Raw genomic sequence first — 24200 nt, forward strand, 5'->3', positions numbered from 1 at the left:
TGTCTGATTATATACTCATTGTATTACCACATAATTGTGTTCTATCATTTATAGGCAATGCTGGCCAGAAGCAATGGTGATACAGTCAGAAAGAAGGAAGATGATGAACATCCACGTCATCGGCTCATACCGATGGGGAGAAAAATCTATGAATTCTACAATGCACCAATTGTCAAATTCTGGTTCTTTACAGTAAGTACAATTTATCAGAGCATTTTTATACATTTTTTTAAAATCTCAGAAATAATAATGAGCTGTTTAAAAGTAAACTAAATGTCATATAATAAAAATAACAACAGTGTTTTATAATGCCCTACTCTTAAAATAGAAACCTATAACATTAAAGGGATTGTTCAACCCCCAAAAATGGCTTACAATGATTTAAAATAGCAAAAGGTGTAATACTCACCTTTCTAATCCCCTGTCTCTCCTGAGGTTACATTTCTTTGCTCCCCCGCCAGTCTCTGTTCTTCCTGTTCCAGTGATTACGTGCTGGAATGACATGTGACTGCTGCAGCCAATCACTGGCTGCAGTAGTGACCTCAGTGGTGTCAACACATCACAGCCAGTTATTGGCCACAGCAATCAGTTGTCATGTTGACAAGCGATCACTGGAACAGGAAGAATAGAGACCAGCAGGTCACCAGGGAAGTGTTGAATAGGGGATTGGTAAGGTGAGTATTTTTTACACAATTAAAAGCCATTTCCATGGGGTTGGACAAACCATTTAACCTGGGATACTGGAACAGATATGTCTATTAGTATGGCTAAACAATAATACACTACTGTCTTTACAAAATTAATTTTATACTTTAAAGCCCCGTTTACCAGGACAAGCATTGGGGATGAACATTTGTTGGGTGATTACATCTTTTATGCCGCACATAAAATCATTGGTCAGTGGCAAAAGGGATGTGCTGCCGACAAGCAAGGAAACTACATGGGGACAACAGAGAATCAGCCCACATTATAGAGAGGGCACTCAGGTCTTGTGCCCTGGGTCCTCCACCATCCAAGAGAACTATAAGGGGCCTCCACCAACAGCGTCCTTATATTCCAGAAAGTCTACCTTAAATTAACGCTACTGCTATTAGTAGTGCTGAGAGCAGCTAGTGCAACATTCAGGAGAGTTCAGACTCAGGGTGGTACTGCAGAGCAAGGAGACTTACAGCGGGTGACTCACAGGAAATGATAAGATTGATTAGCCCCCTGTCAGCCTAGTAGGTATTAAATTGCTTAGACATCTTCTTTACCTTGAGTTGCCTGATTCCGGTGTCTCCCCTTGTCATGAAGATCTGTTAGCTACTTTCACATCTGCGTTTTCCATTCCAGTGTTGATATCCGTCATAGGATCTCAAAACCGGAGGAAAACACTTCAGTTTTGTCCCCATTCAATTATTTATTTTATGCACTTATATAGAGCTACAATATTCCGCACCACTTTACAGACATTAGCATCAAGCTGTCCCCAATGGAACGCCTAGGACCCCAGAGCTGCAAGGCACCAGTGCTAACCACTGAGCCATCATTCTGCCCCACAATGGGGACAAAACTAAACTGAACGGAACGGAGTGCACCAGAATGCATTCTGCTCCATTTTGTTGCGTTCCCATGACACATATAAAAGCGCGTCAAGCAGCGTTTTTAAGTGTGTCATGGGATGAGGAGCAAGAAGGATCCAGCATGAAACACAATGTAAGTCTATGGTGCTAAATCTGTTTTCTCTGACACGAAAGAAAACTGATCCAGTACCCATTGACTTACAATGGTTTTAGTGCCGGATTCGTCTTGATCATTTTAGAGATAATACAACCGGATCCGTTTATAACAGATGGAACCGGTTGTATTATCCTAACGGAAGCGTTTTTGCTGATCCATGATGGATCCAGAAAAAGATGTGAAAGTAGCCTTACTGTGTGGGGAGAGAGTGATGCCAGGTACACAGCGCACAGAAAGTACTTGTCATGATTTATACTTGGTCTACAGACTCTTCTTTGAGGGGTTCAGAGAGGATTACTGGCTGTAGAGATCAGCGATCCTGATCTCCAAGCAAATGTGGAGCAGGCCTCACTGAAATGAATTGATAGTGGCCTGTAATTCTGACCCTTCTTCTCATAGGTAATACTATGCAGCAAGAATAAATCATGATCACTTTACTTACTTTGCTCTCTGTGCCTCACTTTACCCCCACTGCTTGCAGAGAAGATAGCCATCCCTGACCTGTGAGAGACTCAGCAGCCCCATCCCCAGGTCAACTGCCAGAAGCCACTCAGGATCAGGGCTGGTACAGTCCTGATCAAAAGTTTAAGACCACTTGAAAAATGGCAAAAAATAATATTTTACATTGTTGGATCTTAACCAGGTTCTAAGGAGAGCTTCAACATGCAACAAGAAGAAATGAGAGTGAGACAAAACATTTTTTGAGCATTCAATTAATTGAAAATAACGATTGAACTGAAACAGGCTGTTTTTCAGCTGATCCAAATTTTAGGACCACATGCCTTTAAAAGGCCAAATCTGTGCAAAGATGTGGATTCATTTTCAATTTCAGTCAGGTAGTCACACGTTGTGATGACAAAGGCAAAAAAACTCTCCCTTTTTGAACGTGGTCGGGTTGTTGAACTGCATAAGCAGGGTCTCTCACAGCACGCCATCACTGCTGAGGTGGGACGCAGTAAAACAGTAATTTGGAATTTCTTAAATGATCCTGAGGGCTATGAAACAAAAAAGTCAAGTGAAAGACCCAAAAAAATGTCCTCAGCACTGAGCCGGAGGATCCAATTGGCTGCCCTTCAAGACACTGGACGATCCTCGACCCAAATTAAGGCCCTTACTGGTGCTGACTGCAGCCCCATAACCATCAGACGGCATCTGAGACTGAAGGGCTTCAAAAACAAAAAACGTCTTCAAAGACCTTGTCTCCTTGAACGCCACAGAACTGCTCGTTTGGACTTTGCAAGAGAGCACCAAACATGGTACATTCAAAGGTGGAAGAAAGTTTTATTCTCTGATGAGAAAAAATTTAACCTTGATGGTCCTGATGGTTTCCAACGTTACTGGCATGGCAAGCAGATCCCACCTGAGATGTTTTCTATGCGCCACATTGGAGGGGGCGCCATAATGGTCTGGGGTGCTTTTTCCTTCAGAAGAACAATGGAGCTTCAAGAAGTGCAGGGGCGTCAAACGGCCGCTGGCTATGTCCAGATGTTGCAGAGAGCATTCCTCATGACTGAGGGCCCTCGTCTGTGTGGTAACGACTGGGTTTTTTAACAGGACAACGCTACAGTACATAATGCCTGCAGGACAAGGGACTTCTTCCAGGAGAATAACATCACTCTTTTGGCCCATCCTGCGTGTTCCCCTGATCTAAATCCAATTGAGAACCTTTGGGGATGGGTGGCAAGGGAAGTTTACAAAAATGGACAACAGTTCCAGACAGTAGATGGCCTTCGTGCGGCCGTCTTCACCACTTGGAGAAATGTTCCCACTCACCTCATGGAAACGCTTGCATCAAGCATGCTGAAACGAATTTTGGAAGTGATAAACAATAACAGCGAAGCTACTCATTACTGAGTTCATGTTTGGAAGTTGGATTTCTGTTTTGGGGTGGTTTAGTTTTTTTTTGGAGGTGTGGTCCTAAACTTTTGATCAGCTGAAAAACAGCCTGTTTCAGTTTATTTGTTATTTTCATTAAATTGAATGCTCAAATTTTTTTGGGTCTCACTCCCATTTCTTCTTGTTGCATGTTGAAGCTCAACTTGGAACCTTGTTAAGATCCAGCCATGCTAAATATGATTTTTTGCCATTTTTCAAGTCGTCTTAAACTTTTGATCAGGACTGTATCTGGTAAGTTTAAATGGATCCTCCAGGATAGATAATATTTAGCCCTCTTATTAGAATACAGTGTCTGTGAAAAAGTCAGAAGGAAATGTCCTCCCTTCTTTTCAGGCCCACGGAACTGAGCGCTCAATCACATATTACACAAAGGCGATTTCTACCTGAAGCTAAGGTTTTCCATGCTGTAGTACAGAAAGTGCTTCTGTGTAATGTGTAGGCTTAAGCGCCACTGCAATGATTTCACGCAGTGGCGCTCGGTTCAGTGGGCGTCAGAGGAAGGGAGAGCATTTCCTCCGGATTTTTTTCACAAACACTGTATTCTAAAAAGAGGGTTAAATAAAAAATTATATATCTTGGAGAATCCATTTAAGGCTACATGTACAGTCCTGATCAAAAGTTTAAGACCACTTGAAAAATGGCAAAAAATCATATTTTACATTGTTGGATCTTAACAAGGTTCCAAGTAGAGCTTCAACATGCAACAAGAAGAAATGAGAGTGAGACAAAACATTTTTTGAGCATTTAATTAATTGAAAATAACGATTAAACTGAAACAGGCTGTTTTTCAGCTGTTCCAAATTTTAGGACCACATGCCTTTAAAAGGCCAAATCTGTGCAAAGATGTGGATTCATTGTCATTTTCTGTCAGGTAGTCACACGTTGTGATGGCAAAGGCAAAAAAACTCTCCCTTTTTGAACGTGGTCGGGTTGTTGAACGCAATAAGCAGGGTCTCTCACAGCGCGCCATCGCTGCTGAGGTGGGACGCAGTAAGACAGTCATTTGGAATTTCTTAAATGATCCTGAGGGTTATGGAACAAAAAAGTCAAGTGGAAGACCTAAACAAATTTCATCAGCACTGAGCCGGAGGATCCAATTGGCTGTCCGTCAAGAAACTGGACGATCCTCGACCCAAATTAAGTGTCACGGAACCATGAACCAGACGTACAACAAGGGATAAGTGAAAATAAGAAGGCTTTATTGAAAATAAAGCTGTAAAGCAAAAGTCCAAACGGATGGCGAAGCCGAAGCAGAGTCTTTGCGAAGCCAGAGGTCAGGAACCAGAAGGGTAGTCAGACGAAGCCAGGATCAGGAACCAGCAGGGTAGTCAGACGAAGCCAGGATCAGGAACCAGCAGGGTAGTCGGACGAAACCAGGATCAGGAACCAGCAGGGTAGTCGGACGAAACCAGGATCAGGAACCAGAAGCAGCAGCAGTCTAGAAGCATGTGAACACAGGAGGACCAAGCAAGGAACTGAAGCCACAGACCTCCTATATATATGAGCTGGGCATCCAGCTCCTCCCAGTGGGAAGGAGAAGCCGCAGGGTGGGAGGCTACAAGAAACCCAGAAACCAAGATGGCCGCCAGCACATGTCAAACGAAGGAGAACAGCAAGAAGGTAAGACCATGACAGTACCTCCCCCTCAAGGGCCCCTCCTCCGCGGAGTAAAGAACGGTTTCTGAGGGAAGCGTGCATGGAAGGCTCGGAGCAAGGCAGAAGCATGGACATCTGCGGAGGGAACCCAGGAACGGTCCTCTGGACCATAACCACGCCAATGGACCAAAAACTGCACCCGACCGCGGACCAGGCGTGAGTCCAGGATATTGCTCACCTCATACTCCTCACGATTACCCACTTGGACCGGACGAGGCCGAGGAACCGAGGAAGTGAAACGATTACACACCAGTGGCTTCAACAGGGAGACATGAAACACGTTGGAGATCCGCATGCCAGGAGGAAGCGCAAGGGCATAGGCTACCGGGTTTACCCTGCGAAGCACTCGGAAGGGACCAACAAAGCGAGGCGCCAGCTTGGGAGTGGGCACTCGAAGGTTGAGGTTGCGGGTGGACAACCATACACGGTCTCCGACCTGGTAGGAAGGAGCAGGCGCTCGTCTGCGATCAGCCTGGAGTCTCTGGCGCTGCGCAGAGACCTCAAGGGACTTCTGGATCAGTACCCAAGAAGCACGTAGGACGGAAAGGTGATCCTCCACAGCCGGAATATCCTGGGGAGAGAATACCTCCGGTAACACGGCAGGTTGGAACCCATAATTGGCCATGAAGGGAGACGTCCCAGAGGAAGAGTTCACCGCCGTGTTCCTGGCAAACTCAGCCCAAGGCAGGAGGTCAACCCAATTGTCTTGGTGATCGGAGACATAGCAACGAAGGAATTGCTCCAAGGCCTGATTGGATCGTTCTGCGGCCCCATTGGACTGAGGGTGGTAGGCCGAGGAGAAGGAGAGATGAATCCCCAACTGGGAGCAAAAGGCGCGCCAGAACCTGGACACAAACTGACTCCCCCGATCCGACACAATCTCCTTGGGCAAACCGTGCAACCGGAAGACCTCCCTGGCAAAAATCGTGGCCAACTCTTGTGCAGAGGGTAACTTCTTGAGAGGAACACAGTGGCACATTTTGGAAAACCGATCCACAATCATGAGAATGACCGTATGGCCTCGGGATGCAGGGAGGTCCACAATGAAATCCATCCCCAGGTGTGACCATGGGCGCTCCCCGGTGGCTATGGGTTGCAGAAGGCCCAACGGAAGGTGCCGAGGGGACTTACTCTGGGCACAAACGGAGCATGCCGCTACATATGCGGCGATGTCGGAACGTAGGGAAGGCCACCAGAACAGACGTGAAACAGCCCAGGACAGCTGATTCTTTCCAGGATGCCCCGCGGTCTTGGAGTTATGGTAGGTTCGCAACAACCGAGTGCGCAACTCCTCAGGCACAAAACATCTGCCGTTGGGTCTCCCAGAGGGAGCACCAGATTGAGCCGCCAAAATCTGCTCACCCAGGGGAGAGGTCAGGCTGGTGCGAATGGCGGCCAAGATCTGATTCGGAGGTATGACCGAAGTCGGAATCGACTCCTCCCTGGACAGCTCGGAGTACTGCCGTGATAAGGCATCCGCCCTGATGTTCTTGGAACCGGGTAGGTAGGAGACCACGTAATTAAAACGTGACAAGAACAGAGCCCATCTGGCCTGACGTGGTGTCAATCTCTTGGCCTCAGAAAGGTAGGTCAGATTCTTGTGGTCCGTCAGGATGAGGACCGGAACCACCGAACCCTCGAGCAAGTGCCTCCATTCTTTAAGGGCCTGCACGATGGCCAATAACTCCCTGTCACCAATCTGATAGTTGCACTCCGCGGAAGACAGTTTCCGGGAGTAAAACCCACACGGAAGCAGAGGACCCTCTGGTGTTCTACGCTGAGACAGAAGGGCGCCTACTCCCGTCTCAGACGCGTCCACCTCGAGGACAAAGGGCAACCCAGGGTTGGGATGCAACAGAATCGGAGCCGACACAAAGGCGGACTTTAGAGCCTCAAAAGCTCGGATGGCCTCGAGCGGCCAGACCTGGGAATTACTGCCCTTCCTGGTCAGATCCGTGAGAGGCTTGGCTAGCATGGAAAAGTCCCTGATGAACTTCCGATAATAATTGGCGAAGCCCAAAGAGCGCTGCAGGGAACGAAGACCACTGGGCTGGGGCCACTGTAAGACAGCCGAAACCTTCTCAGGATCCATGGAGAACCCCTCAGCGGAAATGATGTAACCTAAGAAGGTTACCTGGGATCGGTGAAATTCGCATTTCTCAAGCTTACCGAACAGCTTGTTCTCTCGTAACCGTTGCAACACTCGTCTGACATCCAGAATGTGGGCCTCCATGGATTCAGAATATACCAAGATGTCATCCAAATAGACCACCACACACTGCTGCAACAGGTCACGGAAAACATTGTTGATGAATTCCTGAAAGACTGCGGGCGCATTGCACAACCCAAAGGGCATAACCAAGGATTCATAATGACCGGTCCTGGTGTTAAACGCGGTCTTCCACTCATCGCCCGCCTTGATCCTTACCAGGTTATATGCCGCCCTCAGGTCGAGTTTGGTAAAGACCGTGGCCCCTTTAAGGCGATCGAACAGCTCGGAAATCAAGGGTATCGGGTAAGCGTTCTTGATCGTGATGCGATTGAGACCCCTGTAATCGATGCAAGGCCTCGACTCACCGCCCTTCTTTTTCACAAAGAAAAATCCAGCCCCTGCCGGGGACGAGGATTTGCGAATGTGTCTGCGTGAAAGCGCCTCCCTCACGTACTCCTCCATGGCCTCATTCTCTGCTACCGACAGTGGATAGACTTTGCCACGAGGAGGAACGGCACCAGATTGTAACTCTATGGCACAATCGTATGGGCGGTGCGGAGGTAGGGCAACCGCGCGCACCTTATCGAATACATTCCGGTACTCCTCGTATTCAGGAGGCAACAGAGAGTCTGAGGAAGTACACATCAACTTGACAGACCCATGGATGCAACTAGCCCCACACTGCGGTGACCACGAGAGGATCTCGGCAGATCTCCAATCGAAAGTCGGATTATGCTTCCGGAGCCAGGGGTACCCCAAGACCACCGAGTAGTGTGGAGACAAAATAACCTGGAGGCAGACCGACTCTCTGTGAACGGCACCAATGGCTATCCCCACTGGAAGGGTCTCATGAGTCACGTGTGGCGGCAGAAGGGGTCTGCCGTCTATCGCCTCAAGAGCCAGTGGGGAACCTCGAGCCTGCAGAGGAATGGAATTGGCGGCAGCGAACACATTATCAATGAACAAACCACCAGCACCAGAGTCCACCAACGCCTGGGTCGTCACCGAGCCCCCGACCCAGGAGAGGACAACAGTGATCAGTGGTTTGTCAACACGGGAAACCGGGGACGAGGAGACTCCACCCAAGATCTGCCCCCGACAGGATCTCAGGTGCGAGCGTTTCCCGGACGGTTCGGACATGCCAACCGAAAATGCCCACCGAGACCACAGTACATGCATCGGCCCTCGCGTCTCCGGAGTACCCTCTCCCCCTCGGACAGGCGAGCAAACCCCAGCTGCATGGGTTCACCCCCAGACAAGTCATCCCCAGGAGGCGTGGGAGGAGAGGGAGGCACGGGTGGGACAGCAAACGTAGGCGCCAATCTGTTAGAAAACCTCCGCAGGCTCTCCTTAAAGGAAGGTCTCTCCCTGAGTCTGGTGTCAATCAAAATCAGGAAAGAAATAAGAGACTCGAGCTCCACTGGTAGGTCCTTAGCTGCAACCTCATCCTTCAAGGCATCCGAGAGACCATGAGAGAAAGCAGCGACCAGAGCCTCATTATTCCAGCCCACCTCTGCTGCCAGGGTACGAAACTCAATGGCGTATTCAGCTACGGATCGTGAACCCTGTCTGATGGACATAAGGAGCTTCGCAGCAGAGGCAGCACGAGCCGGCACATCGAATACCTTCCGAAGAGAAGCAACAAAACCGGAAAACTCGGCAACCACCGGATTGTTGTTCTCCCATAAAGGACTGGCCCAGGCCAAGGCCTTGTCCGAGAGCAGCGAGATCAAGAAGCCCACCTTTGATCTCTCAGTGGGAAAGGCATGTGGCAGCAACTCGAAATAAATGCCCACCTGGTTAAGAAAACCTCGGCACTGAGTTGGCTCTCCCCCAAAGCGCTGTGGAAGAGGGGCAGAACCGGTCATACCCCGAAACACCGCAGGTGCAACAACAGGTGTCGGGGTAGACTCTGGCGCAACAACCGGAGCGGCAGTAGGAGCGGGCCCAGGAGCGACAACCGACCCATCGGCAACGGGAGCGAAATGAGCCGTGCGTTCAAGCAGGGTTTGCAACGCCACAGCGAACCGACCCAACAGGTGATCCTGCTGATCAAGTCTGGCAACCAGCGTGGGTAGCGAGGATGGCCCTGTACCGTCAGAATTCATGGCTTGGTCCTAATGTCACGGAACCATGAACCAGACGTACAACAAGGGATAAGTGAAAATAAGAAGGCTTTATTGAAAATAAAGCTGTAAAGCAAAAGTCCAAACGGATGGCGAAGCCGAAGCAGAGTCTTTGCGAAGCCAGAGGTCAGGAACCAGAAGGGTAGTCAGACGAAGCCAGGATCAGGAACCAGCAGGGTAGTCAGACGAAGCCAGGATCAGGAACCAGCAGGGTAGTCGGACGAAACCAGGATCAGGAACCAGCAGGGTAGTCGGACGAAACCAGGATCAGGAACCAGAAGCAGCAGCAGTCTAGAAGCATGTGAACACAGGAGGACCAAGCAAGGAACTGAAGCCACAGACCTCCTATATATATGAGCTGGGCATCCAGCTCCTCCCAGTGGGAAGGAGAAGCCGCAGGGTGGGAGGCTACAAGAAACCCAGAAACCAAGATGGCCGCCAGCACATGTCAAACGAAGGAGAACAGCAAGAAGGTAAGACCATGACATTAAGGCCCTTACTGGTGCTGACTGCAGCCCCATAACCATCAGACGGCATCTGAGACTGAAGGGCTTCAAAAACAAAAAACGTCTTCAAAGACCTCATCTCCTTGAACGCCACAGAACTGCTCGTTTGGACTTTGCAAGAGAGCACCAAATATGGTACATTCAAAGGTGGAAGAAAGTTTTATTCTCTGATGAGAAAACATTTAACCTTGATGGTCCTGATGGTTTCCAACGTTACTGGCATGACAAGCAGAGCCCACCTGAGATGTTTTCTACACGCCACAGTGGAGGGGGCGCCATAATGGTCTGGGGTGCTTTTTCCTTCAGTGGAACAATGGAGCTTCAGGAAGTGCAGGGGCGTAAAACGACCGCTGGCTATGTCCAGATGTTGCAGAGAGCATTCCTCATGACTGAGGGCCCTCATCTGTGTGGTAACGACTGGGTTTTTTAACAGGACAACGCTACAGTACACAATGCCCGCAGGACAAGGGACTTCTTCCAGGAGCATAACATCACTCTTTTGGCCCATCCTGCGTGTTCTCCTGATCTAAATCCAATTGAGAACCTTTGGGGATGTATGGCAAGGGAAGTTTACAAAAATGGACAACAGTTCCAGACAGTAGATGGCCTTCGTGCGGCCGTCTTCACCACTTGGAGAAATGTTCCCACTCACCTCATGGAAACGCTTGCATCAAGCATGCCGAAACGAATTTTGGAAGTGAAAAACAATAACGGAAGAGCTACTCATTACTGAGTTCATGTTTGGAAGTTGGATTTCTGTTTTGGGGGGGTTTCGTTTTTTTTTGGAGGTGTGGTCCTAAACTTTTGATCAGCTGAAAAACAGCCTGTTTCAGTTTATTCGTTGTTTTCATTAAATTGAATGCTCAAAAAATGTTTTGTCTCACTCCCATTTCTTCTTGTTGCATGTTGAAGCTCTACTTGGAACCTTGTTAAGATCCAGTCATGCTAAATATGATTTTTTGCCATTTTTCAAGTGGTCTTAAACTTTTGATCAGGACTGAACATCTCAATTCAGGCATTCTGGTAGTATGTTCTGGCAGAGCAACAGACTACATGAATTACCATATCCGGCATAGTTATACACTGCCGCACGCTGCTGGATCCCCATTGACTATAATGGGATGCAACGGGGATCCAGTGGGTTTCCAGCATAAATGCTGGCTTTCTGCTGGACAAACAATGCTGTATTACAGACAACAGGGGTTGGGTAATACCGGAAACTGTAGTTCTGGTAGTCTGTTTTTCTGCTTAGACGGAGATGTGAACGTAGCCTAATGTGTGACCAGTATCCCACAATTGTTCCAGTTTAAAAAAAATATATAATTGGAGCCTATTTTTGTTTAGAAAGTACCACAAATGTAAAAACTGCTTGTAACATAGGAAACATCATTAATTCCAAACAAGCACATTACAGGCACATTTCTGCATCCATTTTACTTACAAGTGTCTCAGCCCAACAGCAGGTCTACTGACCTGAACACACAGCATCTAATAGGCTATTTTCACATCTGCATTTTTAAATCCAACAGGGTGTTTTCGGCAGAAGAACAGCCTGCCAGAGATCACTGTATCTGGAATAGGGCTGTGCACTGCTGCATTTCCTTTGACTTCAATGGAAGCAGGCCACCTTCTGGCATAAATGCAGACAAAAAGTTGTGCATGCAAGACTTTGTCAGTCCGAAAGTCGCAATTTATGTAGTCAAAGGGGATCTGTCGGTGCACGACCCTATCCAGCTATGCCAGAAATGGTGGATTCCAGCAGGCTGTTTCTCTGCCGGAGCAGCCTGTCAGATTAAAAATTTGAAACTAGCCTTAGGCCTCTTTCACACTACCGTTTTTTTTTTTCGTTTTGCGGGCCGTCTTTTGCGTTCCGTATACGGTCCGTATATGGAACCATTCATTTCAATGGGTCCGCAAAAAAAACGGAATGTACTCCATATGCATTCCGTTTCTGTATTTCCGTATTTCCGTTTTTCCGTTGAAAGATAGAACATGTCTTATTATTGCCCGCAAATCACGTTCCGTGGCTCCATTCAAGTCAATGGGTCCACAAAAAAAACGGGTCTGTTTTTGCGGAACCATTTATTGAAAAATTTAAAATATTATGCCCAGCCCAATTTTTTCTATGTAATTACTGTATATTGTATATGCCATACGTAAAAACGGAACGTAAAAACTGAACGGAAACGGAAACACAAGGGAAACAAAAAACTGAACAACGGATCCGTGAAAAACGGACCGCAAAACACAATTTAATGGACAGATACGACTTCTCTTTTTCTAAATTTACACCTGGTTTTGGCTTCCAGAACAGCATGCAGGAATATGACCATGTGGCCATACCCTTATGCTGTGAGTTTGGGGCAGAAGATCCACTGTCAGGCCTGGACACTACACTCATCAAAGCTGACTTTATTTTCCTTCTCAGAACAAAAGTTGTATATGGCCTGTCAATAAAATATGTACATTTTCTGTTTTTTAGATTTAGAGATTTAGAAATAAGCTACTGTTACCTTTGATCAAAAGCAAAGATGTGGGGAGTCCCCACCAGATGTTTTGCCCAGGGGCCTCCACCAACCTTGATCCGGCCCTGCAAACCGTAGTAACAATTATTCAGCCCCATACATTATCGATCATTGTTGCATGTAAGTGCAGTTAACAAGAAGACAATGATCGGGAATACATATTCATAGGAATGTTGGTTCCCAATCATTGCCCGCGCTCTTAGCTTGTGTAAAGCTACTTGGGTCTCTATAAACACACATTGCTGGGGTGGCACTGAGGCACGAAAGGGGGCATGGTCTACAATAACAGTGTTGTCTGAGAAAAACGGAGTGTGAATTTTCAAAACAATATTTGGCATTGAGCTTTGCGTGCCACACTCTCGGACCTCCCTGGGCTGCTTCAAAAAAGCTCCATCCATACTCTTTCTCATCATAGTCATGGGAGTGAGGAGGTACAGGGGACTGTCTAAATAATTTTCACATGAAATTTGTGTGAATGACATCACATCTAATACTGTTGTGTTTTTGTGTATTCAGATTGCTTACATGGGCTACCTTATGCTCTTCAACTATATTGTTCTGGTAAAAATGGACCGGTGGCCTTCAACACAGGAGTGGATTGTCATCTCATATATATTCACCCTGGGAATAGAAAAAGTGAGAGAGGTAATGTACACTGCTAAAAGAGGACTTTTCTGAATTTCTAGCTATGGAGCAGGGGTGGACATACCATCTATGCAGAAGATGCAGCTGCACAGGAGCCCCAAGGACAGGAAGGGATGGCCTATTACGCCATAGTAGTACTAGGCAGCAGAAGCTAACTGAACAAGAGTATATGGACATGATTATCTAGACAGCTGGCACAAATGTAAAGATTTACAAAGGGACATGGCTTTATCATCTAATGGCTGTGGTTTACCTGACTAAAGAAGTTTTTTTATTGCAGCAGTAAAGGATTTTACCAGAATATAGCAAATGGAAGTAAGAGACCTGGTAAATGTGATTGATTGATATGTAGCTTAAGGGTCCTTTTACAACCTTGTACCCTGCTGTTCGCCGAACATTAAGGGCTCCCCAGTCACCTCCAGGCAGGAGACCATAAAAATCCAGGGAGTACCCCAAGGGGAAGAAGGGTTGTGCTCTTCCATTCACTGCTGTGCCCCTCAGTTCACTGACATACTGTATTATAACAAAATCTTAAAGGGTTATTCCATCTGGGCATTTATAGTTATTTTTGGAACTCCCATAGAAGTGAATTGAGATCTGCACATGCTCACCCATCTCTCCACTCACTGTGGCCACAAGATAAGGCCTGTTCTCCCCTGATATGCCATAAAGATCCAGATCGGAATAACCTTTTAAGCAGTTTGAAGTACCAAAATTGTATGTGTTTGGACCCAAAGTATATTCATTTATTCATTCATTTTGTAATGATTTATCCAAAAGGCCTTGTACACACATAGGCCCAGATTTACTAATGTGTTTGCGGCAAAATAAATCTGTTCAAAAATGTTGTGCAAAATGGCGTAATTTGGCTCATCTATAACTTTTTCTCGACATGCTGAACATAGGGTGGGGCTTAGCAGGAAATGGGCAGGGCCTAAGATGTGCCTTTTGCCCCAAAATGTTGTCGCAATTCTGGCTTAAAAGTCTGTCTCAAAGTAAGCCAACCAATAGTTGATAAAAGGTCAGAGAAAACTGTCTTTCCTTGCACCAGATTTACCATATAGCCACTGTTGTGTCCGGTGCAAGTCTAGGCAGCCTGTCTAAGCTTACGCCATCTTTTAACCTGGGCCATAGTGGGAAATTTATCATTCCCTTTATTCCTCTTTTTGTCGTAGAAAAGTAAAAAATCCCCTTTTCAATGCATTTGCTTTTCTAGTCACAATCTGCATTTTACGCTGCCCCCGCCAAGTCTTCAAAAAAGCGGCCATTGGCCTCAGCTAATCTATTATTATTTACGCCACAAAGTGAGAGTAAAGTATGACTGAAATCTATGCTTCGAGCTGCTGTAAATTTCATAACGCACAAAGACTGCCAGAGGACACATGTGTGGCGAAAATAACCTCGCCACTGGGTTTTGGAGGGGCCTGTTTGCCAGCCTCTTGCCTCAGGATTATGGCCCATATACTAACTTTGAAGGAGAAGGTAGACCGGCCGCACAGCCTAAATCTGTGGAACTGTTTTGGGCAGGAAAGCCATGCTTGAGGTCGGTCAAATATGACTTCCATGGAATTCGGGAACCCCTGCTCGGATCTGGGTGATTTCTGGATATATTGTTTGCCCAGATCAGAGCTATCCATGGATGTATAAATTATGGGGATATGTGGGGTTTTGAGGTGTTTTCTGTGTTTTGGGAAAAATTTGTGTTTTCTGCCTGTGAGTGATTAAGTTAGCCCATTATGTTTGGTAATTGTATCACAGGCAGAGCCTATTGTGCCTGGCCAAAAGGAGTGATAAGGGAGCAGGTCACCTCCTACCGCATCCCTGACTCCTCACCGTATGAGCGGACCCTGATGGTAGGACGGCTCATACACGGGATACCTAATATCCTGAGTCGCCCTGGAAATCCCTCACATAGGAGCAGGGGAGAGACTACCTGTTCAACCTCAACATGGAGGAACAGGAGTCTCTAACTAAGGCCAGGCTGCAAGCAGAGGGGAACACATACAGCATATGGAGATGGCAGGTAAGTGAAACCAGACACACTGACTGGAACCCGTGCATAAGTGCTAGTGTCCACACCAACATCAAAGGACACAGCACACACCACGAACCACACAGGGACCCAGGACGCTCATAGCTGCAATAAATGTGAAACAGGGCAATGTCTAAACAACATGCTGGACACCAAACACTACCAGACATGTAACACCAAAAATAGACATACCAACACCCTGATCAAAACCCACTCCATACACAAAGGGACAGGAAGGGAAGGAGATACTGTGATAACATTGATGACCACAAGGGTGGCCCTCACTGGACAGATGGAACAGAGAACCACCAGCATACACCAAGGCTGGAGGAACACTGGGCTTCAAGCATCCAGCAGAGACTAAATAGCCCAAGCAGCCACACCCACACACACATAAACCCAGTATTCACAAAACACTAGGAAGGGAGTTAACCCTTCCAACACCAGACAAGGGAAGGCTACAACTTAAAGGGGAAGTGCACACACAAGCATACTAAACCACATGTTACCACCGGCAACAGCATGCGTGGCAACCATGTCACAGCAATCACCCAGAAGGCCAAGACACTGCCACCGCATGCTCTCACAGCAACACGTTGCCGCGGGCAACCGCAAGTGTGGCAACAGTGTCACAGCGCAAACCAAAGGCCGTGACAGTCACAGACAGAGAGGGGTGGTTGCTAGGAAGGTTTCAATACTGTAAATGCATGTGATTGGCTAATGTATAAACTGTCGCAGTCTTCCACAATGTCCCCAGGGGGAGTGTACCTTGCTGGAAGACCTGCATGTAGCCCCATTAAAGAGTTCCTGTTTTAGGCTCAACATAGAGCCTCGTCTCATGTTTGGGGGGGGGAGGCTGTATCTACACTGGGGATTACTATATGCTGTATACTCCCCTGGCTATAATCACTGAGCTCTTTTAAGAGCTTGTTCCTACATCGCTCTCTGAAGGAAGAGAGATTCACCCACTGGAGCCTTGTCGTAGGTCCAGAGTGGGTAGGAGACGACGAGACCCCAACCAAGCTGCGACGGTTCGTGGGGTCTGCAGTCCTTATGGTGTCAAGTGGAGTGCTTGGAGCCCTCAGGAAGCACTAGGAGCATCCATCAACGGAGGTACCCAGTCGGGGTGCCAGGAGATCCGTTACGTTGGTGGCAAGCAGTGGGATGGCGTCCTAGTGAGAGGAGAAGCAGCTCAGAGACACCGTTTGGGATTTACAAAATTGAGGGCAACGCTTGTCCCTGTACAGTGCCCCTGGCTACAGCAGTATGAAACCAGTTTGTTCCCGCACAGCGTTCCACTATGAGGAGGAGGATGACCCGGACTGGAGAGATGCAGTCTGGAAAGGCATCTGGCACGAGGCCCTGGAAGACATGCAGCATCGGTGGGGCGAGAGTCTCCCCAGTGAGGGCAGCGGTTGCAGATGTGAGTGGCCCAGCGAATGCTCCTTCTGGGAGAGCAACACCTGGATGAGTAGGCGACAGAACTCAAGAGCCTGGTATGGAAGGAGCTTTGGCTAGACGATGCCTACCAGGCACTCTGGTGGTACTTGATTCGGCACTCCCCCTGGATGGCTGAGCACGACAGACCTGAGGGTGAGGATTATAATGGCTCTGGCCTGTTGTTTGAGGCCTTTGCAGAACCAGAGTTTGGAGATGCTGGAGAGTCCCGGTTCTGGGATATCTATGACTACAGGGAGGGTATGCATGATTGGGCTACAGTGAGAGAGGTGAGACAAGACCTGGCATCTCTAGTGACAATGGAGTGGGAGCTGGAGCAGGATTACCAATACTTCCTCAGCTCAATTTGGCCCCAATATACACTGCCGGAGAGCTGGGTGGCAGTCCCAGACCTACCACCCTACAGCTGGGAAGACTCGACTGAAGTATCCCCTGCTTCAGTACCAGCTGTGGAGGTAGGCGACCTCATAGACTGGCACTGGGGGGGAAACCCATATGGCAGGTAGAGATGGGACTGAGGTCTCTCCATCGGCCCTACAGGGATGCTGGGCGGTCAGCCCAGATCCCCAACGGCAGACAGAGTTTCAGGGAGTAGGGACAGTCGGTCCTGCTTCCCAGCAGCAGTATGTTTTGCAGGGAGAGGAGAGCATCGTCTCCATTCCCCAGCGGCAGTGTATCTTACAGGGAGAGGAGACAACCGGTCTCTCTCCCCAACCACAGGGGGACATCACCCCTAACTCCAATGGTGCAGATGGGACCGCGGTCTCTGCACCTGACCTACAGGTATGCTGGACGGCCGGTACAGATCCCCAACCAACCCCGCAGGAATGCCAGGAGGAGGAGGTAAGCGAACCCTCCTCTCCATGGCCAATCCGCAACAAGGTCCTGGGGGTAGGATTCCCTGACCCCTTCCCGGCGGAAGAGCTGGCATCTGGACAGAGCGCAGTTGGCCTCTGCCCTCCCCTATCCTTTTGTCCAGGGCCTGACTCCCCACAGGCTACCCCAGTGGAGGAGCTGGCATCTGGGCAGAGCGCTGTCGGCCTCTGCCCTCCCCTATTCTCTTGTCCAGAGCCTGACTCCCCACAGGCTACCCCATTGGAAGAGCTGGCATCTGGGCTGAGCACAGTCGGCCTCTGCCATCCCCTATCCTCTTGTCCAGAGCCTGACTCCCCACAGGCTACCCCAGTGAAAGAGCTGGCATCTGGGCAGAGTACCGCTGATCCCTGCCCACAAAGCAACCTCCAATTCCAGCCAGAGAGCGACACAGAGACCGGGAGTACCAGTTACCAACACAACCTTGGTGGACTCACTGGACAGAGACAGGCTACTCAATTCAACAGGTCCAGTATTTGGTTGTGCGTGGGCTGCCAGACTAACTCAGGTACCGACCTGCGTGAGGTCAGGTATCTGGTTAGTCTTCCCTGGGAGGGGGAGATGTGTGGCCAAAAAACCTCGCCACTGGGTTTTGGAGGGGCCTGTTTGCCAGCCTCTTGCCTCAGGATTATGGCCCATATACTAACTTTGAAGGATAGACCAGCTGCACAGCCTAAATCTGTGGAACTGTTTTGGGCAGGAAAGCAATGCTTGCGGTCGGTCAAATATGACTTCCATGGAATTCGGGAACCCCTGCTCGTATCTGGGTGATTTTTTGAGATGTTGTTCGCCCAGATCAGAGCTATCCATGGATGTATAAATTATGGGGATATGTGGGGTTTTGAGGTGTTTTCTGTGTTTTGGGAAAAATTTGTGTTTTCTGCCTGTGAGTGATTAAGTTAGCCCATTATGTTTGGTAATTGCATCACAGGCAGGGCCTATTGTGTTTTGTTAATTGTGTTTGGTAATTGTATCACAGGCAATGTCCATTGTATTTTGTTGATTGTGTCACAGACAATGCCCATTGTATTTTGTTGATTGCGTCACAGACAGAGGGGGGTGGTTGCTGAGAATGTTTCAATACTGTAAATGCATGTAATTGGCTAATGTATAAACTGTCGCAGTCTTCCACGAGGTCCCCAGGGGGAGTGTACCTTGCTGGAAGACCTGCATAAAAGGCTGACATGTAGCCCCATTAAAGAGGTTCTGTTTTACCCTTAACATAGAGCCTCGTCTCATGTGTGGGGGGGGGAGGCTGTATCTACATTGGGGATTGCTATACGCTGTATACTCCCATGGCTATAATCACTGAGCTCTTTTAAGAGCTTGTTCCTACATCACTCTCTGAAGCAAGAGAGGTTAACCCACTGGAGCTTGGAGCCTTGTCGTAGGTCCAGGGTGGGTAGGAAACGACGAGACCCCAACCAAGCTGCGGCGGTTCGTGGGGTCTGCAGTCCTTACGGTGTCAAGTGGAGTGCTTGGAGCCCTCGGGAAGCACTAGGAGCAGCCATCAACGGAGGTACCCAGTCGGGGTGCCAGGAGATCCGTTACAGCATGTCATTTATGACGAGGCCTTATCCTTGTCATAAATTAAATGCCTCCTCCAACAGTGCAGGGCTTATGAAGGTCATGAGCACACACTGACCTTAATAAATCAGGGCCATAGAGTTTTTGTTGCAGAATTTTGGTTGCAAAATCCAAGCCGCAAAGCTGCAACAAAGTATAATACAATATATAATGTACATTCACTTACATTTAAAAAAAAACTAATAATTTTGCAGCGGATTCTAGACATGTAGCCAATTTACAAATCGGCAATGTACCCTAACCTGCTGCTGAATTTAAAGGTGGATTTAATCCACAGGGTGAAATCTATGGATAATTCCACACCAGAATCCATATATAACGCATGCATTTTTCATCATGGATTTCGGTATAGATTTCTATGCCAATGTTGCATGCAACGGTTTTGGTCCAACCAATACCTGGCATTTATGCTGGAAAGCAGCTGGATCACTGCATTATAGTCAATGGGGATCTGGCTATAAATTGTAGGATCCGGCAATGCTGGATGCGGAGAAATGAAGATGCCCATGAAGAATCTGTATGTGTGGTCCATGTATCAGTATTTTGCTGTCCATGTGTCATCTATGTTTCACGGAAACTGTGCAGCTGAAAAATAATTTTCAAAGCATCTCTTCCTAATGATCCGTGAAACACAGATAGCATCCGTGTTCCATCTGTGGTTTTTATGGGCTCATAGATTATAATGGCCGTGATGGATCTGTGAACACGAACAAAATAGAGCATGCATCCGTGCTAAAAACACGGACCGTAGTAAAAAAAACTGATGTGAGAACACAAACATTAAAATTAATGGGGACGTGTGCTGTCCGTGGAGAACAAGTACAGCACACGTCCGTAGAACACTGACCTGTGAATGGGGCTTTAGACAGTGTTATATTTAAGTGATAGGTGAACCCAGCCTAATAGTTGACTGTGAATTATGGGTTCCTTAATTAAACCCTCCAGCCCCATCCTTTGTGCAGCAGAGAATGACTAACAGCAGGTGCCATTGGGAGAGTACTACAAATGTAAAGCTATATTTTATCCACCTTATTATGGTTTCAATCAAGGGTTTCACAAAATACATGAACAGAGTCCTGCAGTCACAAGCTCAGAGTCTCTGATGTCCATTTATCTCAAATATCTCAAGATTTTATATAGCAGCTTTAATAAAGAACCTCAGAAAAGTATATTCATCAATTCTGATGGTCATTTCACTGTTCTGACAACATATTGTATTTATTGTGATGAACATTTTTTTTGTATTTGACTTACTGGCAATGAAGTCTAACAATGCAGGCCTGATGTTCGACATACTTCTTTGGCATCTACTATTAATCTGTAAGACAGTGAATCTACATTATTTACTCACCTATCTACATTACTGGAAAAAAAAAATCATCTTTGCAATCAATGACATCAGCTTTAGAGCTCATGCACACGACCGTTGCTCGGCCGTGGCCATATTGCGGCCCGCATATGGTGGGTCCACAATACATGGGCACCAGCAATGTGCATCCCGCATCACGAATCGCGGACCCATTCTCTTCAATGGGTCAGCAATCCGGGAGATGCGGAGTGGAGGCATGGATCTGAACCCCACGGAAGCACTACGGAGTGCTTCCATGGGTCTACTGTACGTGCCTCCGCATCGCAAAAAAAGTAGCGCATGCAGTGCGGATCGCGGAGCCCTTACGTTCGTGGGCATGAGCCCTTAGTGTGTGACTAGGTTGAAAAGGTTGTCCCATTACAAGAACCTGTAGCTGATCAAACCCTTTCCCCAATTCCAGTGCTGGTGAACCTTTTAGAGACCGAGTGCCCAAACTGCAACCCAAAACAAACTTAATTATGGCAAAGTGTCAACACGGCAATTTACCCTGAATACCAGTATAGTATATCTTCCATGTACTTTATCATTTATCTATAATAGCCTGCCTACAGTGAGTGCACTGCCTGTGTCGTTCATAGTGCGCCCTGCGCTGATGAATGGCAGGAAAAGTTTAAGGCATATTGGTACAACATAGACTTTTTTCAGGGCGTGGGTGCCCAAAGAAAGGGCTCTGAGTGCCGCCTCTGGCACCCATGCCATAGGTTTGCCGAAACTGTCCTATTCTATAGACACTTATAAACCCTTTAAACAAAAGTGTTTTATTGTATTGTTTAATGCTGCATTGTTCAAACCTAATTTTGTTTGAATCGCTAAGTGGATATTTTATATGAATTCTGCATAGTAAATGAGCAAATCCAGTTTTGCTTTGCCTTTATCATTGTTTGAAATCAACCTGGAAACTGACAGTTTTCAGACTGACCACTAGGGGGCTCCAAAATATCACAAATGATTCTGTAGACGCTTTGCCAATAAAGAAGCTTCATGGCCAGAATATGTTCACAATCAAATATCATATCCATATGGGCGTAATGAAGATGTCAATGAAAAATGGATTTTGTATGCAAGTTGGATCTGTTTTGTCTGCGACTGCATTCAGTGTTTCCGTTTTTACCATCCGGATTGTATCTATCTAGCACTTTTCATACACCTGAAGAAAAACTGCAACCATTAGTGACAAGCGGACTGCATTCGGATGCCGTCTGTGTGCTGACTCATTGAACTTGAATGGACCAGTCCTGTGTTAAAAACAGATGAATTCACAGCCTGATGAACTCATCATTTAAAAATAAAAAATAAAAACTTTATTTAAAGTCCGTTTAAAAGGGGGCCAAAAGCCTATATGTCACAGTCTGTGACCATCAGGCAACCAGTCTCAAAAAAGCACAGAGAAGGGTAATAAATAAATCCTCTGTGCAGTTGAGGGACTGGGCTAGAAGTCTGGCTTGCTAGCTGGTAGTTGCTAATACATTGCAAGCCAGAAATAAGAGCACGGTAAACAGTGTAGATGGACACTAGTGTGTTTGTAGCAAGTGACCCTATTATTTGTATATGCAGGTGTGGTAGTACCACCTAGTTCATAGGTCGCATGATGCTAGGTACAGTTGGTCGCACTGTCTCTACATGAGTGAAGTCTCTGTGGACATATATACACTCTATTGTAGTGCAGTGTTCAGACCAGCCTAATTATATAGCCTGCGGCCAGAATATAAGTCACAGCCATTCACAAATTAATAATATTACAAAAATAGTCCTAGATGACCTCAAAGTATCATACACAAATTTCCAGGCCTACTGGAGCCCTTTCTGGTAAAATCCATTCAGACACAATTCGAATCAGTCAACTGATTCTGCAGAAATGAACCCAAATTATACCCTTTTTAAGACAATCACCCAAAAAATAAAAAAGCTATGGCTCTCAGACTATGGAGACACTAAAACATCTTTTTTTGGTTTCAGAAAGGCTATTATTGTGTAAAACTTAAATAAATAAGAAAAAGAATACATATTAGGTATTGCCACGTCCATAACGATCTGCTCTATAAAACTGTTACATGACTTAACTCCTCAGATAAACGCTGTAAAAATAAATAAATAAAAACTGTTCCAAAACACCTTGCACCATAAAGTGTAATAATGAATGATCAAAAAATCCTATGTACCCAAAAATGGTACCAATAAAAACCTCAACTCTGTCTGCAAAAAACGAGCCCCAGCACAAGACGATCGGCAGAAAAATAAAAACATATGGCGTTCAGAAAATGGAAACACAAAACATAATTTATTTTTCAAAAATGCTTTATGATGTAAAACTGAAAGAAACAAAGAAAGTAGACATATTTGATATCATTGCGTCCGTAACAACCTGCTCTATAAAAATAGCACATGATCTACCCTGTCAGATGAATCTTGTAAAAAAAAAAAAAAACTGTGCCAAAGTCAGTTACCTTGCCTCACAAAAAACTTAATATAGAACAATTAAAAATCATATGTACCCCAAAATAGTACCAATAAAACTGGTACCAAAAAAAAAAAAAAAAGAAATGAACCCAAATTGAATTTTCTGTGATTCGCTCATCTCTACATATCATATCTTCACCAGCAACACCATAGAATTCAGCCCCAGGTCACTATTCTTTATCTACCAACCTTACGGTTGGCAGCACACAGTGGGCAGGGGCTATGGAATCTGTAATACCAAAAATGCATCTGTTCATTGACCTAGAGAATGCATTTCCACTGCTCCAGAGTGCAGTGGCAGTATAATTGGTATTTTATACCATTGCAGTTAAAGGGGTTTTCCGGGATTTTTATACTGATGACCTATTCTCAGGATAGGTCATCAGTATCTGATCAGTGGGGGTCCAACTACCGGCACCCGGGAACTCCATTTATCGGCTGTTTGAGAAGGCACTGGTGTTCCAGTGAACGCTGAGGCCTTCTCACAGCTTCTCCTAGGACAGTTACAACACATTCATCAGTCAAGTGGCTTAAGAGAAACTCAGCCCCATTGAAGTGAACGGCGCTGAGAGCAATACCAAGCACAGCCGTTTTAACAATGTAAGGTGCTGTTCTTGGTGAGCTGCAAGAAGGCCGCTGCACTCACAGGAGCGCCAGTGCTTTCTCAAACAGCTAATCGGCGGGGGTCCCGGGTGTTAGACCCCCACCGATCAGACACTGATGACCTATTCTGAGGATAGATCATCAGTATCAAAATCCCAGCACCAATGATCTGGTCTTGGTTGCAGTGCATCTACAGGGCCCACCAGAAAAATTCATTTTAGGGGCCCACTATACAGCTGCATGAAAATACAACCTGCTCATGTAGCAGCAGACAGCAATAAGGTGCTCAAAATGATAGATTGTGGGGGTCCATGCAACAACTTCAAGAAGGCGGGGCCCAGGGGAAAGAGGATACAGGTTGGCCTCCCTCTGTACCTAGAAGTCAGCTTAGTCAGTGTCTATAATAATACCCTGCTTACAGGGGCGGACTGGGAACTTAACCTCTTCCCGACACATGATGTAATAGTACGTCATGGTGCCAGGTGACTTGCCGCATTTTGATGTACTATTACGTCATGTTGATCGGGCGGGCACTA

At 46.8% G+C, this 24200-nt stretch overlaps 1 protein-coding gene across 1 annotated transcript in view; it reads left to right on the forward strand.

Annotated features, from left to right (window-relative positions):
• The window catches only part of TRPM3 (transient receptor potential cation channel subfamily M member 3), a 550448-nt gene that overhangs the window by 425752 nt on the left and 100496 nt on the right, over positions 1 to 24200 (forward strand). The window contains exons 20-21 of the mRNA XM_040419752.1: positions 55 to 192; positions 13157 to 13285. Coding sequence (XP_040275686.1) covers positions 55 to 192; positions 13157 to 13285 — 267 coding nt within the window. The remainder of the gene's footprint in view (positions 1 to 54; positions 193 to 13156; positions 13286 to 24200) is intronic.

The sequence above is a fragment of the Bufo bufo genome, chromosome 2 (genome assembly GCF_905171765.1).
Source record: "Bufo bufo chromosome 2, aBufBuf1.1, whole genome shotgun sequence".
NCBI classification, from domain to species: Eukaryota; Metazoa; Chordata; class Amphibia; order Anura; family Bufonidae; genus Bufo; species Bufo bufo.